The sequence below is a fragment of the Filicampus tigris genome, chromosome 11, assembly GCF_054856515.1.
Source record: "Filicampus tigris isolate MCC_2025a chromosome 11, RoL_Ftig_1.0, whole genome shotgun sequence".
NCBI lineage: Eukaryota > Metazoa > Chordata > Actinopteri > Syngnathiformes > Syngnathidae > Filicampus > Filicampus tigris.
The window spans coordinates 1,458,118-1,480,289 of record NC_141227.1 but is presented as its reverse complement, the minus strand read 5'-3'; the positions used below and the strand labels follow the sequence as shown (position 1 = coordinate 1,480,289).

Genomic DNA, 22,172 nt, shown 5'->3' with positions numbered 1-22,172 from the left:
CAACAGTGCATGATTGGGGTAATCTATATTTATTAACACTTGTGTATTACGGCCTTTTATTGTCTTTATTTATTGTCTACTGTTTGTAAAGTGTTTTGCTACAGCTCTAGCTGCGCTATATAAATAAAATTGTATTGTATTGTATAACTGATAACAACAACAACATATCACATTGTTACACATCCGGGCAAGGACCACTGTGGCGCAGTCACTTCCGGCGGATTACAAGGAAAAACTGGCCATCTTCCGCTCCTACTGTAGTAAAAAGATAGTCGACAAATGCATCCGGGCCAACCACATCACCAACATGGACAAAGTGCCGCTCACAGGAGACCAGCGCGGTAGCGACATGCACAACGGGGCACAAGAAGTTGGCTTTTACTGTTGTGCTTGGTTGCCATGGTAATGGACAGAAACTGCCACCGATGGTGATTTTTAAGCGCAAGATGCTGCCGAAACAAAGGTTTCCGGCCAGAGTCATCATCAAAGCCAATCAAAAGGGCTGGATGAATGAGGAGAAAATGAGAGAGTGGCTGACTGTGGGTGATTTTCCCCAAATACTGTATTCATGCTGGACCACATTCATGACGCACGTGTTCATACAGCAGGCAAGACCGAAGTCGCATTTAAAATGTACCTAATATGAACGCTTACACAAAAAAATTCAGAATTGAGCATTAAGACCTGCGGTGTGAACCTAGCCAAAGATACCTGATGTTTTTTTCCACATGTCACCGTCGCTGTTAATTTGTGACTCCATGCGCGCTCATCTCACAGCCGCTGCGAAAGACCAAGTGAAGCAAATGAACTCCGGACTTGCCATTATTCCTGGAGGCTTAAAGGGACTCCAACCACTGGACACCAGTGTAAATAGGGCGTTACGAGCGGGGAACGATGGATGACGGACGGCGAACACAGCTACACAAAGACTTGGAGGCAGCGCTGGCCGGGCACATTACGCCACACATTGTGAATGGATTGTGGATACTTTAGCTAAAGTGTCTGCTTGCACTATTGTGCGAGCTTTCGCAAAAGCCGGCATTGTTTCTGAGGAGCCGCACTGCAACGAGACTGACTCGGACAATGACGAAAGCGAACCTGCCGTGTTTAATGGAGAGCTTGCCCAGCTGTTCGTTTCGGATACCGAAGATGAGGATTTGTGGATGGCAGTTAATCACTGACAATTACGTGAGTACATTGTTAAATGTTTCAACAAAAAACAACCAAACTCAGTTTTGCTCCCTCTGCTATTCTAAAAACATACGTTAGCGTACTTGCTAGCGTTTCGTCGCTGTCATGTGAAAAACACTGAATCATGTTTCCGCGTTATAGATATTACATTAAAGACAACATTTAAAAAGTTTCCAAAATTGGAGGTAAGTGTTTTTCACAGGACAGCAATGATATGTTTTAGCATGCATGCATGCTACTGTGTGTTTTAAGCTATCATATGTTTTACCATGCCTGCGCCCAATAATACGCCACATACGCCTTATGTATGTGTTAAATATAGAAACCACACCCGTAACTGAGACTGCGCCTTTTAATACGGTGCACCTTTAATACGGTAGCTTATTGCACACTCACGCCCACATATTACTACATCCAAAATATATTCAATCGGTAATTTGACGCTTGAATTGATTAAAAGAGTATAAAAACCAAGCACCAACCCTGCGAAGGGCGACTGCTGCCACCACTGTGTCCCAGCAGCCGCCGTAGATGTGAAGATCGGTGGGGCCCGGCGCACGCCGCCGCGGCCGGCACGAGGGGTTGACCGAGAGGAGCACGGCAGCTTAAGTGGAGCCGTGCTATTGCGCAGCTTCGGCGGGAGGAGAGGCTGTGCGTCGGGCCGTGTGCACACTTTTAAATTTTTTTTTTTTTTTTTTTAATCAATCTTCTTGTGCTTCTTCCGCGCGGCTAACTAGGAATCGAAACTTAGCACAGACATTCTAAAATCTGAACGGTTCTGGGAGAACCGGAATGATGGTCCCAGTTCCACTCGATTCCCGGTTCTCGGTGCCCAACCCTATAGTTGATATAATAAAAAGGCAGCCGTGTTGGAATTAAAACAAAGGAGGATAACTAAGCTACATCTGACGTCGTGTCTTTGAGAGATGTTACAATACACTTCAATAGGACATTTATAATAATTTATTTTCCCAAGCCAAACAGAGCCGCAACGTAAGGATGAAAGAGTCGCATGCAGCTCCGGAGCCGCAGGTTGCCGACCCCTGCTCTAGTCACCATGTCACCAAACAAGACAGTAACTACTTGACAAGCTTTAAATAGGCCGAATAACTGATTACAAGTTTTCAAGACATTTGTGTGACGCTAATTAGAGGAGACACCGTGGTTGAACATGTCCTTATGGTCAAATTATTTTCAATCTTGTCTGGGGGCATCATTTTCATCATTCTAAAGTAACGCCTGATTTTCTTTGGTTGATTTGCATTAAATTACTATTTAATATTACTTGTGTCAGTTATTTCCGTGACCACTGTGGGTTTTTCTTTCATTAACAGAGGGGTATCAACAATTTTGTCCACGTACGTACATTTTAGGGGTGTTACCTGGACATTAGAAGTAGTCGAGAATGTCTGGTTCTTCATGAGTTTTGATCCCTTTCCTATTAGGATCAACAAGAGGGCATGGAGCCTATCCCAGTTCACAGCAAATGCCAGTCCGTGCCAAGGAGTGGTTGACAGACAAGCCCAGGACAAATATAGATGGGGCAGTGACGATATATGGGAACCACTTTGCTACACCTATGGGCAACTCAACATTACAAGGAATGTCGTGACGTCATGTCCTCCATGATATTGCAGTTTACCCTTTTCCGGTTTGGGGAACACAGTCGTTGATGCGTAGTCTCCAGTAAAAAACATCTGAGAGATATCTAAAAGATATTTTTTTTTGTTCCAAGAGCAACACAAGGAATACGATCAACATTATTGTGTTCCAGTTTGTACATTGCCATCCTTGTTTAACAACTAATTAAGCAACCACGGATTTCACAGCAATGTTTAACTCACTGCTTTCCTGGACCCAGCAGTACATGAACACATTATCAGTAGGGGTGTAATGGTACACGTGGGTGTATTAATACATTTCGGTATGGCATGTTTGGTTCTGCCCACTTGCGTTCGGTTCGGTCCACTTATTAGCGCGAGCTTACGCACGGGCGCTATTGACTGTTGCAGGCGGGAGAGGAGGGCGGAGGCACTAAAGAGTAGCAAACTAATACACAAACAAGCCAGAGCTCGAAGGACCCCCCGTACACTGTGGTCTCCTGTTTGTCTCCAGTTCCCAGAACTGAAAACTATATTAACTATATTTGGCTTGCAAATTTCTACCAGTGACCGGATCCAATGATGACGACCACACACAAGGTAAGATTGTGGAAAACCCACCTACTACGTCGTAGTTAGACAGCCCTTTATTCACACTGTTGAGTTTATTTTTCATGCTTATGTTCCGTCAGACTTTCTAAACTAAGGTATTTTCCGGACTATAAGCCGAGACTTTTTTCCTAGGTTTTGAGCCATGCGGCTTATAGTCCGGTGCGGCTATTCTGTGGATTTTTCTTCCACCGCTCGGGCGCTCTAACCGGAAGGACAGTACAATTCAATACAATACATTTCCCATTAACTGGATGTGACTGCAGGTGGAGGAGTTCAACAGGCGATGGCGTCATAGACTAGGTTATTGCATTAGGTGCTGTAATGCTTTGATTTTATGTTTTCCTAGAGGTCCCTGAAGTGCACATGAATGCGATGTTACGTCTGTTCTGTTGTTTCGATGTGAAATGCTATTGTTGATTTAGCACATCGTGTGTTAGATTGGCTGACTTTATTAACATAAAACAAGACAGGTGCATATGTAGAATGTAGTAGAACAATAGATGGTGGAGTCTGGTGGACATTAGCTGACAAACTGGAGCAGCAGTCGGCAGTGAAATTAAGATAAGTACTGTTTATTTTCTCTTGGTTCTTTTCTGTTTTAATCAGCAACGTTGCTGCAGTGTTAAAAGGCACTGTTAGCAAAGAATCTGCTCGGGTACATACATCGTTCTGTAAATCCAGTAAATATAAACGTTTTCAACATAGAAAGGTGCGGCTTATTTTAATATTTTTTTCAAAATGTTCTAGAAATAGAGAGGGTGCGGCTTGGAGCCCGGAAAATACGGTAAAACAAAACAAAATAGGTAAAAAAAAAACCCAAAAAACCCAACAACAACAAACAAATAAAAAAAAGAACCAAAAAACATCCAATCAGTGTTCGCCATGTGTGGGGGCCCTCCCATTAGCGCACTGATTGGATAGTTGATTCTCTGACGAGGGCCACCAATCAGAAACAAGCAGGGCGTGGCAGAGCTCTATATAAGCATCGTGTTGACGTGAGCATTCCCAGTCAGACAAGCTGCTTGAAGGCACAAGCCCCCCACCCACCGACCGATATTTGAACAGAAAGTGTGACTCACTGCATTCACTGCCTGGCCCATCATTCAAATTTGTTCCTGAAGCAACAACACGTCACTATTGTTCCTCCTCGCGGCTATCGACTAAAGACGGACTACAGACGAAAGACGGATTAAATACACGGTCTTCCGCCTATGCTTGGTCCGTCCATTTTAAAAATGTTCCCGTCATTCGTCAACCGTCAAAACGGGTGTCCGTCATAGGCGGATAGACGGACCAGTCCGTCACAAACAGAATGCCCAGCTCTGCCTCTGTATGGACCTGAAGCAAAGCCTGTACGCTTCCCATGTCTGACTTTATTTGACCCACGTTATAAAGCCCAAAACAGATTTTGAAAAACTCAAACTCAGACTGGTGGATGGCGACCAACCCTCTAGAAGAGGTTTTTAGAAAGACCTATGTCTGCGAAGGGTAGTTTAACCAAGTCTTGAAAATACTGTGTGTAGAATGATGCAATTTTTCACAAGTGGAGATTTGGGTGCAAATAGCCCATTTGGAGATGATAAGTGGGTAATTTTTTGGCCTTTTCTTTTCTTTAGTATTTTTGTTATGGCGCGTGGTCGTAATATTAAAACACATCCCATTACATCTATCGATCATAATTTTGTACAATGTTCTGCTGACTATTTTATTCAAACAAGCTTTGTTCTGGTCTTTTAGTTAATTGACGTTTTAGTTGAGTGCATAGATGAAAAATGATTTAATATCAAAATTATGAAAAACTACCCATTACCTCTGTGACCTCAACACTACATGCCCAACACCATGTTATGGTTCCGTGTTCATGCTTACCATTTGCTTTTGTGCATGAATACACAGATGCCCTGATAAACTGCTCTTCAAGGCAATCAGAATTACTAACAATTTCAGACCACAATGATTTACATATATTACATGTTGTTGATAAGCATAGTGAGTATATGGCACAGAAACCTTCAAAATAAATATTGAAATTGTACCAAGGAGTTTAGATGTGTGTTTTGAATGTGGTCACAAAGTTTTTAAACTAATACTGATTGTGACAAGGATTGTGCATTCTTACATGTGGAGCTTTCCTTGTTCGAATTCCTTCAGCTTCTTCTTTCTTTCTCTGGGAGACAGTTGAGAGGAGAACTCTGCTACTTGAACGCCACCAAAGAGCTGTATCAGCAGGTAAAGTCTGAGTACAACAAGTGGAAACATGCTTTTAGACAATGAATAGCATTGACAGTAATGCATAAAATAGTGTTTCTCTCAACCTGTGAGCTGTCATTCTGGAGTTCACGAAACAAAGAATGGGTCTGAGCTTCATGCGCAGGATGAAGTGAAGTATAATAAGAGGTTTTTTGCTGAGCGTACAGGGCACATAAAACTCCTACAAAACACCCAAGCAGTCATTTATTCAGAAACATATGGTATGAAAATCCAATAACCTCCATTCACACAAAACTAACCGTCAGACTTTGGGGGAAGTCAAACCGCTCAGGTTTGTGGGAGACAACAGTTGGCTGAGGATAGTCACGGCAAATGGCAGTGTTGGCAGAGCTGAAAAGTCTTGGCTGCTGGAGGCCCAGCTGCTGCAATTTCTCTGGATTTTGGGTGAGTGTGGCAGAGAAAAGTAGTTTCTGAAGTGGCATTTGGGGAGGAGACAGGCTGTAATAGACAATGTGAGTAAATTGTCAAAACTGCTAGGGATGTAATGATATCCAAATGTCACGATATGATATCACGATGTAATAATTATCAAGCTATTGTGGGGCGGTTGGTGGTATTAAAAAAAACTCACAATACTGTGAAAAAAACTCATGATATTGTGTAAAAAAAAAAACAAAGCTCATGATATTGAGGGGGAAAAGCACAATATGTTTTTAGTACATATCGGCGCAAAACCTCATGGTCTATTTAGCTCACAATGCTGTGCTCGGTTGAAGCGGACAAAAAGTAATGTTTTTTTGACAGAGATGTTACGGTTTGAATATCGTAACATGCAGACGACGATATTGTGGCAATTTTAATATTGCGACATCGCCATTATCATTACAACCCTATAAATTACATTTAATTTTTTAAAAGCTCAGCTTGCGTCACCTAACCAAATCCAGAAAAACATTATGTTGCCAACTTGAGCCCTTAGTGGGCAAACTTTTGGACTTGCGGGCCACATTGGGATGTAAAATTTGACTGAGGGGCCGGCCAGGAACATTAGCATCGAGTGTTTGGGCCAGTTAACACACGCAAATAAACGAACAAGCCGATTGACTACCAGCGTGCACTGATGGCTGGCCCTTTCAAACGTGCAAGAGAGCTCTCATGCAGGTAGTACGTTTGTGTCAATGAATATCATTGCTGTTCTGTGAAAAACACCTATGTCCATTTTTTTTTCATTTTTACATTAATGGTGTTTCCGACTTACAGACATCGCATTAATGTGAAGATGAAAAAGAGTTTCCAAAATTGGAGAGCAGTGTTTTCCACAGGACAGTGACAATATGAAAGATGCGGCGCTTCCACACCTGTTCATACAAGTCCTCTCCTTGCGTTGTCCTCTTTAGCGACTCCATGCTCAAAAGCTCCTCAATTATCTCAAAACTTTCCGTACTTTTTTTCTATTAATGGTAATAGATATTCATTTATTGAACAATAACATCTACAAAAAATCAATTAAACTATTTTTCACTATATAAAATGTGACTATACAAAATATGAATAATTTAAACCAAATGTGCCAGAGGATGGAGTAAAAATAAGTGTAATTACTATTAATAAAGAATAAATAATGCAAACAAATCTCTCACAGATTAGTGTGAAGCAAAGTTATTTGCAATGAACAACACAAGGAACAAACTTAAACAGTAAGGAACAAACAAAAAAATTGTTTTGGTGTTTTAAAGTGTCGTTCCTTGTGAAGTGTTTTTCAAAAACGTAAGGCCTGCCGCACACCGCACCATGAGTAACAACCCAACTAGAAAGAAATGTATATATTTTTTAAACTGAAGAGGAAATTAGTGGAGGACGTGAACGAAAACAAAAAGACTAATTAGACGCAAGATTTCAATCCACTTCATTAAGTGGATTCATTTGGCGTGGTGGTTGGGCAAATCCCACTCGCTTCCAGACCCGGAAATGTATATTTAGCGTATGTGATGGCCTGTGTTTTGCGTGGCTGAGTGACGTCATCGCTAGACAAGCCCCCTTTCCCCATTTCTTTTGTGCAGAAAGACAGTGGGTGTGGCTTGTCACAAAGGTCCACCAAGTGTCAGTACGCTATCTACTGAAGAAACGCAGGCACTGCAGGGACAAGATGAAGTCATTGAATGATTCTAATTTTTGTTTTTTTTGTTGGACAAGTTCGGCGGGCGGGATTAAAAAGCCGTAGTTTGCCCATGCCTGCCTTAGGCACTGTGTTGTAATTTTCAGTCGACAGCAAGTGGCAGTACAGGGCAAAATGTGTGTCCCCTAAAATGGATAAAACCGGGTGGATTATTATGCGTAATTCATATTCCACAAACGCCATATTAGTCAGAATACTGTTTTTAGACTTGTGGGGACACGTAGGACAAACTGTCAAGAAAGTTTCCAATTTGACGTCCCTTGAACTGTAGTTCTTCGAGAAATGACACATACTCGAATAATATATGCCCCTCTAAAATTGCCCTTCAAAAGCTGATTTTACTTAGTTTTTACTATTTTGTACTTTTTTGTTTTTTTAAATCAAGGATATCAAATTGGGGAGTGCATAATACATGAGTACAATTTGCATGGTAATTTGACAGACTAACAGTTTCGGCTATCCACACACAAGCACACATATGAATAGGAACAGGAGATACAACGTCCCTTTTGAACGACGTGCCTATGTCAATGCTAAACTACGAGGATCAACGTTGTCAGCACATTTCATGTATGTGGCCTACAAGCATAACCTATTTTCAAAATATTGTATTTTGATAGCACATTGTTTGGCAATGACCAAAAAAAAAGTACACCTCATGAAAATCGGTCGAGAAATTAGCAAGTTCCGACTTAATTTCAATGTCCAGGCATTGCCTTCGGTAGGAATGTCGACCTCTTCAACCTACAGGCACGTCGTTAACTGGCTGCTACAGCGCGCTGGCGTATCTAGTCTTCATATCTATGCTCTAACTTCACATGACATCACAAACATGAAAAAGGAAAAAAGATCCGGGTATTTGCACAGGTGTCCAGAAGGCAACCGAGCATTGTAAATATGGCTATGCGAAGACAAAGACATGCTTTGGAAAAAAAAAAATGGTGGTACTTTTTTCCATTGTGAGAACCAACTTTAATGCAACATACGAAATCTGATAATCTGACATGTATGTTTGCATTCACGGCCATTTACTTGTTCCTTGCCCCGACTTTGGGGACAAATCCACTTGCAACGCTGTCATGATTCTTGATGAGCAATGAAAATTATGTTGTTGTGGACCCAAAACAAGGGAGTCGTAGGTGCAAGTACACACGAACCTGCATGCACTTTGAAATTGCGACTAGCTCTGCGGATGCTTCTATCGTTTTGCAAATACTTGGATAACTGGGTACAATTAGAAAGTGTCTATACCAGGGGTGCTCAATACGTCGATCGCGATCTACCAGTAGATCTCAATCTACCAGTCGATCGCAAAGGTAGTATTGGTAGATCGCATGACATTTGTAATTGCTGCCATCTGTATTTTGAAATACGATGCCTTTACAGTATTTTGAAAATGTCATACTGGAAGTTACGTCTTACAGAATCTCCGTACGCTTTACGCAGAGACTGAGAAGCACTTGTAGCGGCATTCACCAGGCGTGTTGTTTACTTTTTCCTCATCATTCCTCGTTGTTTTGACAAAGCCGAGTGAATATACAAAGTTAATATAACAAGTTTATTGAAGCATCACATTTTTGACAGTAAGGATTAGCTCTGGGAGAAGACCGCCATTGGTTGAAAGCAGACCAAAGTGGTCAGCACTATTTTGCATTGTCTATCGTGATTAGCTTTGACGCTAAGCAAAGCTATCTTTGTCATAAATATAATATGTTGCTTTATGTTGTATGTCTGAACTTTTTGTTATACTGTGTGTTGGCGTTTTACGGCGTTTTGCTGAGCAATAAGCATTATGCTAGGTACATCAACGTACATTGTGAATAAAGAATCCTCAATTTATTTGAAAATAAATATGTTTTGCATTTTTGTAGTGGGTAGGACCTACCCACTACAAATATGCAAAACATAATTTTGACTTGCAAAACATAATTTTGACTTCCCGCATGATGAACTTACTGTATTTTCCGAACTATAAGCCGCTACTTTTTTACTAGGTTTTGAACCATGCGGCTTATAGACCGGTGCGGCTATTCTGTGAATTTTTCTTCCACCGCGAGGAGCGGTCTCTAACCGGAATTACAATCCAATCCAATACAATAGTCATTAACAGGATGTGACTGCAGGTGCAGGAGTTCAACAAGCGAGGGCGCTATGCACTAGGTTAAGCACTAGGCATTGCATTGGGTGGTATGCCAAAGTAGAGCAATAAAAGGACGTTAACTGATGAACTGGAGTCGCAGCGGGAAGTAAAATGAAGATAAGTACTTTATTTTCTCTGTTCTGTTCCGTTTTAATCAGCAAAGTTGCTGTCGTGTTAACCCATTAAGGATGGGAGCACATAACCGCGTTTCTACCACTAGAGCCGGGAGCACTGTTGCGTCTTTCTAGCTTTAAAGCCGGGAGAGCAGATAAGCCTGTGCCTTTTTTTAATCCAATTCTCCGTCTCTTGGAGGGTTGTTAAAAAAATCGATACCTCAATATTACCATACCATACCATACCATTGTCAACCGCTTATCCACGGTCAGGTCGCGGAGGCAGCAGCTTCAGCAGGGAAGCCCAGACTTCCCTCTCCCCAGCAACGTCTTCCAGCTCTTTCGAAGTGACCCCAAGGCGTTCCCAGGCAAGCCGGGAGACAGTCTCTCCAACGTGTCCTGGGTCATCCTTGGGGCCTCCTGCCGGTGGGACATGCCCGGAACACCTCACCAGGTAGGCGTCCAGGAGGCATCCTAATCAGATGCCGAGCCACCTCAGCTGGCTCCTCTCAACGCGGAGGAGCAGCGGCTCGACTCTGAGTCCCTCCCGGATGGCCGAACTTCTCACCCTATCTCTAAGGGAGAGCCCGGACACCCTGCGGAGAAAACCCATTTCGGCCGCTTGTATCCGAGATCTCGTTCTTTCGGTCATGACCCACAGCTCATGACAATAGGTGAGGGTAAATTGGCCGGTAAATTGAGACCTTCGCCTTTTGGCTCAGCTCCTTCTTCACCACGACAGACCGATACAGAATCCGCATCACAGTGGACGCTACACCAATTCGTCTGTCGATCTCCCGTTCCATCCTACCCTCACTCGCGAACAAGACCCCAAGATACTTGAACTCCTCCACTTGGGGCAGATTCGCATCCCAGACCCGGAGAGGGCACGCCACCCTTTTCCGACTGAGAGCCATGGTCTCAGATTTGGAGGTCTGATTCTCATTCCAACTGCTTCACACTCGGCTGCGAACCTTTCCAGTGAGAGTTGGAGATCGCGGCTTGAAGAAGTCAACAGTACCACATCATCCGCAAAAAGCAGAGATGCAATACTGAAGCACCCAAACCGGACTCACTCGACACCTCGGCTGCACCTAGAAATTCTGTCCATAGAAGTTATGAACAGAATCTGTGACAAAGGGCAGCCTTGGTGGAGTCCAACCCTCATTGGAAATGAATCCAACTTACTGCCGGCAATGTGGACCAAGCTCTGACATCGGTGGTACAGGGACTGAATAACCCTCATAAGGGGGTTCAGTACCCCGTACTCCTGAAGCACCCCCACAGAACTCCCCAAGGGACACGGTCGAATGCCTTCTCCAGGTCCACAAAACACATGTAGACTGTTTGGGCAAACTCCCATGTACCCTCGAGGACCCTGCTGAGGGTGTAGAGCTGGTCCACTGTTCCACGGCCTGAACGAAAACCTTGCTCCTCATGAATCAGAGATTCAACCTCCCCACGGACCCTCCTCTCCAGCACCCCTGAATAGACCTTACCAGGAAGGCTGAGGAGTGTGATTCCTCTGTAATTGGAACACACCCTCCGGTCCCCCTTCTTAAAAAGGGGGACCAACACCCCGGTCTGCTACCCCTGGGGCTTTGCCACCGAGGAGCTTTTTGACTACCTCGGTTACTTCAGCCTCAGAGTCTCCAGGCTCTGCTTCCTCAGTGAAAGGCGTGTCGGCGGAATTGAGGAGGTCTTCGAAGTATTTTCCCCACCGACCTACAACGTCTCGAGTCGAGGTCAGCAGCATGCCATCCCCACTATATACAGTGTTGATTGTGCACTGCTTTCCTCTCCTGAGACGGCGGATGGTGAACCATAATTTCCTCGAAGCCGTCCGGAAGTCATTTTCCATGGCCTCACCAAACTCCTCCCACACCCGAGTTTTTGCCTCAGCAACCGCCGAAGCCGCATTCCGCTTGGCCAGCAGGTACCTGTCAGCTACCTCTGGAGTCCCGCAGGCCAAAAAGGCCCGATAGGACTCCTTCTTCAGCTGGACAGCATCCCTTACCGCTGGTGTCCACCAGGGGTTTGGGGATTGCCGCCATGACAGGCACCAACCACCTTGCGGCCACAGCTGCGATCGGCCGCCTCAACAATGGAGGCACGAAACATGGTCCACTCAGACTCAATGCTCCCCGGGGACGTGGGCAAAGTTCTGCCGCAGGTGGGAGATGAAACTCCTTCTGACGGGGGATTCTGCCAGACGTTCCCAGCAAACCCTCACAATACGTTTGGGTCTGCCAGGTCAGACCGGCATCTTCCCCACCATCGGAGCCAACCCACCACCAGATGATGATTAGTTGACAGCAACGTCCCTCTCTCCACCCGAGTGTCCAAAACATGCGGCCGCAAATCCGATGATACGACTACAAAGTCGGTCATCGAACTGTGGCCTGGGGTGTCCTGGTGCCAAGTGCACATATGGACACCCTTATGCTTGAACATGGTGTTCGTTATGGACAATCTGTGACGAGCACAGAAGTCCAGTAACAGAACACCACTCGGGTTCAGATCGGGGGGGGGGGGGGCATTCTTCTCAATCACGCCCCTCCAGGTCTCACTGTCATTGCCCACGTGAGCATTGAAGTCCCCCCGCAGAATGATTCCCGGGTGGAGCGCTCTCCAGCACACCCTCCAAGGACTCTAAAAAGGGTGAGTACTCTGCACTGCTGTTTGGTGCATAGGCACAACCAACAGTCAGGACCCGTCCCCCCACCCTCAGGCGGAGGGAGGCTACCCTCTCGTCCACCTGGGTAAACCTCAATGTACAGGCGCCAAGCCGGGGGGCAATATGTATGCCTACAACTGCTCGGCGCCTCTCACCCTGGGCAACTCCAGAGTGGAAGAGTGTCCAACCCCTCTCGAGAGGACTGGTACAGAGCCCAAGCTATGTGTGGAGGTGAGCCCGACCCGACTATATCTAGTCGGAACCTCTCAGCCTCACACACCAGCACCACCTAGAAATTCATCGATATTAAATGTAGTACTGTATTGATTCAAGATATTAAATTGTTTTGATATCGATACTTTTCAGTCTCACATCCTCATTCTGATTACGCTGTCACGCGCGGTCCTTCCAGATGCCAATGGTGTCGCTGTGTACACCAGTGTGTGGGAAATAGATGAAGCAGCTGCTTCTCCAATCCCTTCACAACAATTCTCAGACCACCTCTGACCGGCAAAACCAAAACGTATCAAAAATAAAATGGCAACAGCAGCATCACAACCCGTTTTAGTTGACCATCCCAAAAGTAAAAGTGCTGTTTGGAACTACTTTGGGTGCGAGGCTGAGGAGTCGGGAAAGCCGACATACTGTGACCGGCCGGTCTGCAAGCATTGCTACAAGGCAGTCGTCACCAAGTCAAGTAGCACAACAAATTTGGCCAAACGGGAAAGATAGACACCCCTAACTCTACAAAGAAATGAAACAGGTGGGTAAATATTATTGTGTATGGTTGGTTACTAGTGAGCATTTTGGCTTGGCGACGTTGACGCTAAACACTACTTGAGGAAATATCCGTAACATTAAAGCTATGGGTTAGCTCCATGTATTTTTACGTCCATCAGGGGTGGTTACTAGTGAGCATATATAGAGTTACACAAACAAATAACTGCTTGGCGCTAAACGCTACTTGAGAAAATAAACGCAACATTATGTATATTTTTAGCAAAGCCTATTTGTCTCCATTTTACACGTATTATGTTGTTCTGTTATTAACAGAAATAGGCTAAAAGCCCACAGTAGAATTTTAAAGTTGCATTACACATGGTCTGAGAAAGCAGTACATCCACAAATGTTGCTCCACAAAGAGTTCCAATTTGTAAGCAAGATTTTTCTTCCAAACAAGATATAAAAAGATGAATATGATTTAAGGTACAATTAGTATGGATGTTTAATATGACATGAGTTGTATCTAAAACGTTTCTTTGTCTTCTAGATCCAAGGAGAGGCTGAAAAAGACCAAATATCCAAGGCCAAAAATAAGTCATTCCAGCCTACGGTACCGTGTTTATTTGATCCTGTTTGTTTTTAATTGTTGCTCTAACGTGCCTTGTATTCTCAGTTTACATGTCACTTTTGACACTTTCAGTTGTCTCCTTTAGTCTTGAATACTGTATTTATTTTTGGTTGAGGTTTGGAGTTATGTTGTTCATAGGTGCTCTGCATTTTCTAAGAATGTTTTAGATTCTGTCATGTTTTACACTTTGTGTTTTGCACTTTAAAAATGTTTGTGTTGCTGATATTGAGAAAATTAAACTGAAATTGTTGCAAAACATTTACTTTATTTACAAAAATGTTAAGACAATAGTCATATTGAGAAAGTTCAACTGAAATTGTTGCAGAACATTTGCTTTATTGAATGTTCACAAAAATGTAAGACAATAAAATTGCATTTGTTTGTACCGTTTCAAAGATATCTTGATTGTTGAATTTTTTTCCCCACAGTGGTATCAAAATCTGGATCAAGTATCGAGGATTTTTTGCTAGTATGTTTGTTTTCATTGAACTATAAAACATGCAGCTGAGCCTGGGAGCTTCTGCACTTTTTTGGTGAGACTTAAAGTTGTCGATTTTTTTTAAGATCTAGAAAAGCTTTAACATCTTGTAAATGTTGTTTAATAATGTAAGAATAATAATGCATTTTAGTATTCATGTGTTTGATTTTTATCATTAGGCCAACTTGCTTAGTGGTCGAGTCAATTTTAGTTGCATTACGTGTCCAGGACCAAGACCGTTATTACGTATCATACCTGCGAAAATTGATCACAATTGTCTTATGGAAGTTATGACCAAAACAAATCCGAATTCCACCTGCATTTCCTGGGATTCAATTTATTCGCTGGCAAGGCTGTGCGGAATAAACCTATATTTTCTGCAATAGTCGCTAAAAACAACTTTTCTTGTACGAATCTCACCGATACAGGCCCAAATTTGGGGTCGATCAACGCCGCCTGGTGTGACACCTGGTGCGCCCACCCGCGCTTGGATGCAACACCTCTCATTCCGCGCAGTGACGTGTGGTGGTGGTGTGGTGGTAAACAATTGTATGACACATTGAGAAATGCTTCAGGAGTTTGTGCACTTGTGTCATTGCTCTTAACTGTTACTATTTTTCCATCTACAGTAGAGGATATCCAGAGGGCAGCTCTGACGCACATTCCGCGAGACAAGTTCTTTAGGAATGGGCGTAGTGCTTCCTGGAGGGATGGAGATCCGACCTATATTGATGCTATTGGCGTACCTCGAGGTGTTCCAGATGAGTATAAACTGGTTGATCAGATTGCAGCTGGTTGGGAGTCCATTTTTATTTGGATCACGCCGAATAAAAATGTTGACAGGATCAACTGCCTCCACTACAATGTGCAGAAACTGGGTAACTGTACTGAAGCAGGATTTCTTGCTATCAAAGAACAATTGGCAGCCACCTCTCTCATGACGTTCCAGAACCGCATAGCGGTTGACATGCTCCTCGCGGAAAAGGGTGGGGTGTGCGCCATGCTTGGCGACCGGTGTTGTACATTCATACCTAACAACACGGCCCCGGAGGGGTCCCTCACCAGGGCCATCGATGGCCTCCGCGTTCTCAACCACAAGATGAAGGAGCACTCTGGAGTGGACACGTCTCTTTGGACGGAGTGGTAGGAAAGAACATTTGGTAGATTACAAGGACTTGGTTTCCTTGGTCCTGGTTTCTGTTGCTGTGTTTGCAGCTATCCTCACATTTGTGTGGGTGTTGTTGTATTCCTTGTCTTAGAGCACTGCTCAACTGGTTGATCACTACAGCTATTGCACCTACGACGTCCAAATTAATCGATGTTTATCCGTTATTGCTTTATCGTACAGTTGAGAGTAATGATGACACTTCTTTTGATTCTCCTGTTGACATTTCGTTTTCTTTTCCAGATCTCTTTCCGGGTCTTGGAGATTATGAGTAAAATTACATTAACAACCTCGGGTGTAATTACATTTGTTTTCATGAGAGTGATTCGGTAGATTAAAGCCTTTGTAGAGGGTCTATTCGATGATATGAGGATTGTGCAAATGTAAGAGAAACAGGGGGGAATGTAAGAATAATAATGCATTTTAGTATTCATGTGTTTGATTTTTATCATTAGGCCAACTTGCTTAGTGTGCTTTGCTTTCACATATGTATGTTAATTACACCCCCCCCCCCCCCACACACACACACACACATAGACAATACAAGTTCATAGTGTTCCAGCTGCTTTCGCTCCCCGCTCCCCTTTCCCTTAGAGCTGGAACACCTTTGTTATCAGGGACACCGAAGAATAATAAAAAGAAAGGGGGCGCAGGAGCCGGGCAGAGCGTTTTAGGAACTGTAATCGTACACTTCCCTGCGCTCTCCTTGCAAGTAAAAAGACAATATTGTTGTAGAGTGTCTTCTCTCCTCATTGTGTGCATTGTTTATGAATGTCTCATTTGGTGTGAACCTGACAAATAAACATGGGCTTAAAGGCATTTAAACTAAGTCAAGTGTTGGAGTTTTTATTTTTCAAAAATTTGACACCATTTTACCCCTTTTTTTCTGCAAATGAATAGCAGCTTCAAATATCGGTTATCAGCCTCCTTGACCACTAATAATTGGTATCGGCCCTGAAAAAAAAAGCATATCGATCTATCACTAGTATTTGTCGATTCAAAAACATGTTAAAATGCAAGAAACTCGCACGGCTTTACAAGGATGATTTAGATAGTGAAGCCAAAGACCGATATCGACCGATAAAAATAGACATTATAAATGGTTTGGATCCCTACAGAATTCACAATACTGAGTGAAGCTATGGACTAGACCTACTTCCTCCTTTGTGCGCTGGATATTTTTGCGTACCTTGTGTGTAGTCTAAGGGCCTACACTTCGGAGCAATTTAAACATTATGCATATTTAGCCTCTTGTGTGCAATTTATAAACTGATAGGTGCAGGACCTGCAGATGAAGAAGGTGGCGAACAATAACACTGTCATTCAGACTAGAGCACATGCTGTACGTTTGCTTCATCCACTTAAACTACACAAACGAACATACTTATTTCCTTTTTAACAGATTATGTGATGATCATTCTTTCATTCCAAAACGAGGGTTCCCTTGGTCTTACGCCAAGCAGGAAGCCTATAAAAACTCAGTCCATTGTTAAATTTTCTTCCTTTGCACCCCCTAACACAGCAACGGTTCACCATGTTTACATATTTTGGCCGTCTAAATCAAGCGAGAAACACAGCGAGTTCGTCTTGCGTGTAACAACAGTAGTCACATTGCCTCCAATGCGCTCCCAATATACTACCCCGGTAACGACGTCAGCGATGACGTGTCGGGCCCTATTTTTCTACATAGATAGGTGCGTCTTATGTTTTTTTTTATAATTTTTTAAAAAATAGAGTGGGTGTGGCTTATATAAAGATGCACCTTATAGTCTGCAATTATGGTATTAGTTTGAGAGAGTGTATTTTTTTTTTCAACTGAGAAGTTGAGGTCAGAGGCCACATCAGTACTGGGATTTTTTTTTTTTTTTTTTTTTTTAAATAACAAAAACTTGGTATGTGTGTAGTAACGGTAATAATGCCTTGAGGGACTCACCCAGCTGCTGTGACATACAAGGGTGCTTTTTGCCTGAAGATGGACATGTTCTCTGGTCTCTGGTCTGCCATTCCATACACTGCCTTTACTACTTGACTGAGCCAGGACTGACGCATACTCTCAATCATCTTGTCTGCCTCATCAATAATCTGTACCAAATGATAGAATGAATCAGAACAAACAATTTGAATATAACAAATGCTTGAATATTGGGAACTTACAAGAAACCTAAGGTGATCCAGACACATGACTGAATTTTTGTTGATATGATCAACAAGTCGACCGGGAGTGGCCACAACAATGTCAGCTAAACAGCGTCTCATCCCCCCTCTAGAGAATAATCAAGAAATAAAATGTATTTACCAAGTGGGGGCATTTTTACAGCTCTTAAGTCAGTTTGACTTTTACCATCACCTCTGTTCAGAAAGTGAAGCCAGCTCTGCCTCAAATGACTTCTGGCCTGCCAGCATGACCACTCTCAGGGTGGTTCCCTCAGCATATGATGTAAAAACCTTGCAAACCTGGGAAGAGGAAAAGTAACAACCACTTCCTGTAATTACAAATTCATCATTTAAGTCCACCCCCCAAAAAACATTTTTAGAATTATTCCTGCTTTGAATGAGTGCAACTGATGGAAAAAAAGCCATACTCCCAAGGCATGGAAAGTTTAAGCCACATTAATGTTACTTCTTATTGGTACAGAAAGGGCTTTTGAAGAAGACCTGCTGAGCGAGCTCTTTGGTCGGTAACACAGCCAAGGCGCGGACTTCGCACACAACCCTCTTCATCAGCACCTGATGGAAAAGAAAAGCATCCGTTTCCGGAGTAAAATTAGGGATGTGTATCGATATTATTTTACCTATACTACTACTCTTCATGATACTGCATATCAATCCGGTACCTTCACTGTATTCTTATTAGTGCTTTTTTGTTTTGAAAAACACCAACACAAAAATATTAGAACAACTTGCCGTGCAACTATGTAAAATGACAATGTAAAATGAATAAAAAAATGACTAACAAATCACTATACTTGGTTATATTATATAAACAATTATTTAATCCAGTCCTGGACAACCTGTGACTCGCGAGTTGCATGCGGATCATTGGCTGGTTTCATGAGGCTCCTGAAGCCCTTTTCGAAACTGAGCTTATCTTAGCAGCACGCCGTCAACCCCATCATCAGTCGGTAGATGAGGTACAGTGTGAAGCGCTTTGAGTACCAAAGGTAGAAAAGCGCTATACAAGTGACAGTCCATTATTGTGTATGTGGTGAGGGGTGGGGAGCACAGAATGGTGTGGTAAAGGTTCCTTGCTATCGTCCTGGTCTTGTTTCGCTGCAAAATAATAAGCGGTTCTTCTTTAAATGTCATTTTACTCGCCAGTGTGGCCTTTCAGCATATAACTTCCGAGTTCGTGTTATGCGGCCAATCGGGTCCCTGTATTCGCAATGATGGGGCAGTGTGATTCTCTCTGCTCCAGCACCCAAGCGACCGGTTTGGATAATGGATGGATGAATGTTGTGTAAGTGGTCATTTGAAAATGTGACCAATAACAGAGATTTATAGAAAAAAAACTGTTGCATAATGATATTTTTCGGTTTCATAATTGTTGTGAGAAACCATTAACATAAGTGAATATCATCAATTTGAGCCAATTTGTTTCAGAAGTGCGTATTAATCCATTAAGGCATAAAGCGCCTGGCTCAACAGCTCCCCAAAACCTAAGGTCTACTTTGGAATTACGCTTGAAAACCTGAAATTTTCCCAGAAATTCAACGCTTACAAAATAATTAATATCTCAGCCCCTGTAGCATACAGAAACATAATTCCAAAAGAATTAAAGAGCTTGGACATGTGGCTTTCACACAGGCAGATTTTATTATTATTTACTAGTAAATAATAATGTATGTTTCAATCCAAGATGTAAAAATAACGTGTCAGTGCAAGAAGAGCACTATTTTAATTAATTAATCCTCTATTCTGTTACAAGGACGTCAATATCGTCATTGTCTACAAACCATATCATACCTCGTTCGACTGGTTCAACTGGTTCAAAGTCCACAAGCACGTCGTCTATATATCACGGCCGTTACTTTTTCGTTACAATTTCAGAGCTCCCGGCGGTCGACGGCATCCGCCATTAGCGTACGGCTTGAAAAAAATCTGCAACATCCTCCACGGTCTCGTGACATCGTCATGTGTATATTTTGATGCATTAAATTGGCTAAGAGACAGAGAATTGGATTAAAACAAGACACAGACGTATCCGCTTTCCCGGCTTTAAGCTCCCGGCTCTAGTGGTAGAAACACGGTTATGCGCTCCCGTCCTTAATGGGTTAAACTGGCAGCCCTTCACATTAATCAGTACCCAAGAAGTAGCTTTCAGTTTCAAAAGGGTTGGCGACGTGACATACGCTGTCCCTAAAATCTGAATGTTGCTTAACACAGTTCCTGAGCGTAGGCATGTCCAGCTTCGGTCCTCAAGGGTTTCTGTTCTGCCTGTTTTCCATATCTCCCTATTGCAACACACCTGATTCAAATGATCAGGTCAGCAGCAAGCTCTTAAGAAGCTTGATAACAATTCTGATAATTTGCACGGTAGAAGTAATTTTTGCTTGTGGGCAGCTCACTTGTATAACAGGGATGACAAAAGCCAGAGTCTTGCCACTGCCTGTTGGAGCAGAAACACAAACATCTCTGGGCTTATAGCCAGCTTGTCCAATCAGTAGTCCATTCTGTGCACCCTCCAAGATGGCTGGGATGACCTCTGCTTGCACTGTGGGAAAAGGTCACATGGTCTACACGTCAAGTACTGCGCATGTACTATCCAAACAAACCGTGAATTTAGAGCAGGGGTGTCCAAACTACGGCCGGCGGGCCAACTGCGGCCCGCGAGCCTGATTTTTTTGACCCGCCACAAATTTTGAAAATATAATGAATAATAAAATTAAAATGGCCCGCACAAGAAGCTTGATCTCAACTCTGTTGCACTTCTCAGTTTCAACACTAGATGGAGCCAGCCGTTGAGAGGGCGCTTCTCCACCAAACATAAACAAAAGAATAAGAGAAAAAAAAAACTTTTACCTTAGTCAGCAGAAATGGCAGCAGCACCAAAGAAACGCAAAATTGCAAGTGAGTGTACAAGATTTCAAACACGGTGGGAAAATGAATATTTCTTCAAAGGAATAAGCGGAAAGTGCGTCTGTTTGATTTGCAATAAATATGCTGCTCTGATGAAAGAATATAATGTCCGTCGCCACTATGAGACCAAGCATCAGAGCTACGCATCGTACACCGGTGCTGAATGAACACAAACATTTAAGCAAATGGCAGCTACCTTGCAGGCTCAACAACAGTTTTTTTTCTGTGCTAACAAATTACAGGAAAACGCCACAGCAGCAAGCTATGAAGTCTCTAAACGTATTGCCCAGCACGGCAAACCGTTCTCAGACGGTGCTTTCATAAAGCAGTGCCTCATCAAAGTCACAGAAATAATGTCACCGGAAAAAGTGCAGGATTTCAATAACGTGAGTTTATCCAGAAATACAGTGGCGCGGAGAATCGAGGACTTGTCAGCTAACGTAAAACTTCAGCTGAGAGATAAAGCTTGTGCTTTTGATTTTTACTCAATAGCATGCGATGAGAGCACAGATGCCACTGACACCTGTGCAGCTATTAATTTTTTTGCGGGGAGTAGATGATCATTTTTGCTGCACGGAGGAGCTGCTTGATATGATGAGCCTAAAAGGCACGACGGGTAAAAATATATTTGAAGCCGTGTCGGAGGCAGTTGAAAAGATGGGGCTTACATGGGACAAGCTCTGTGGCGTAACAACGGATGGAGCTCCGGCGATGACGGGCGAGCGCAAAGGAATGGCATCAATGGAGTGCGCCAGAGTGAAAGAGAGCGGAGGTGAGGCTGTTAAAATGCATTGTATAATACATCAAGAAGCACTGTGTGCCAAGACTGTCCAGCTTGGTGATGTGATGAACACTGTTGTAAAAACTGTCAACATAATTCGAGCTAGAGGGCTGTACCACAGAGAATTTCAAGCTTTTTTATCTGATGTGGACGGTGAATACGGGGATGTACTCTACCATTCTGATGTGCGCTGGCTCAGCCGCGGCTCTGTGCTGCAGCGGTTTTATTCGCTGAGATCAGAAATCGACCAGTTTTTGAAAGAGAAGTACCAACCTCTTCATGAACTGAGCGAGCCTCTGTGGCTGGCAGACCTGGCATTTTTAGTTGATCTCACTCATCATCTGAATACACTAAACAAGAACCTACAAGGAAAAGAACAGCTGGTCCCACACCTGTATGCGCACATGAAAGCCTTCTGCGTAAAGCTCCGCCTGTTTAAGATTCAACTACAAAGCTTTAATGCTGCACACTTCCCTGCACTGTCCAAAATCAAGTCTGCTTTTCCAAAGGCCAACCTTTCTGCTAAAAAGGAGAAATATGTGTCTGTGATTGCATCTCTTGTGGCAGAATTCAACCAATGTTTCCAAGATTTTTCTGTCA

The 22,172-nt window shown here is 43.2% G+C and overlaps 1 protein-coding gene and 1 pseudogene across 3 annotated transcripts in view; one reads left to right on the top strand and one right to left on the bottom strand.

Annotated features, from left to right (window-relative positions):
* ddx51 (DEAD (Asp-Glu-Ala-Asp) box polypeptide 51) overlaps positions 1-22,172 on the bottom strand; it is a 43,042-nt gene that overhangs the window by 8,662 nt on the left and 12,208 nt on the right. For all 3 annotated transcript variants that reach the window (XM_086044645.1, XM_086044647.1, XM_086044646.1), the window contains exons 5-12: positions 20,281-20,426; positions 18,371-18,442; positions 18,063-18,169; positions 17,870-17,978; positions 17,649-17,797; positions 5,915-6,113; positions 5,720-5,835; positions 5,524-5,640 (exon numbers count right to left, since the gene is read on the bottom strand). In XM_086044645.1, the coding sequence (XP_085900771.1) occupies positions 5,524-5,640; positions 5,720-5,835; positions 5,915-6,113; positions 17,649-17,797; positions 17,870-17,978; positions 18,063-18,169; positions 18,371-18,442; positions 20,281-20,426 (1,015 nt within the window). The remainder of the gene's footprint in view (positions 1-5,523; positions 5,641-5,719; positions 5,836-5,914; positions 6,114-17,648; positions 17,798-17,869; positions 17,979-18,062; positions 18,170-18,370; positions 18,443-20,280; positions 20,427-22,172) is intronic.
* On the top strand, positions 12,164-16,173 carry LOC147139381 (uncharacterized; annotated as a pseudogene).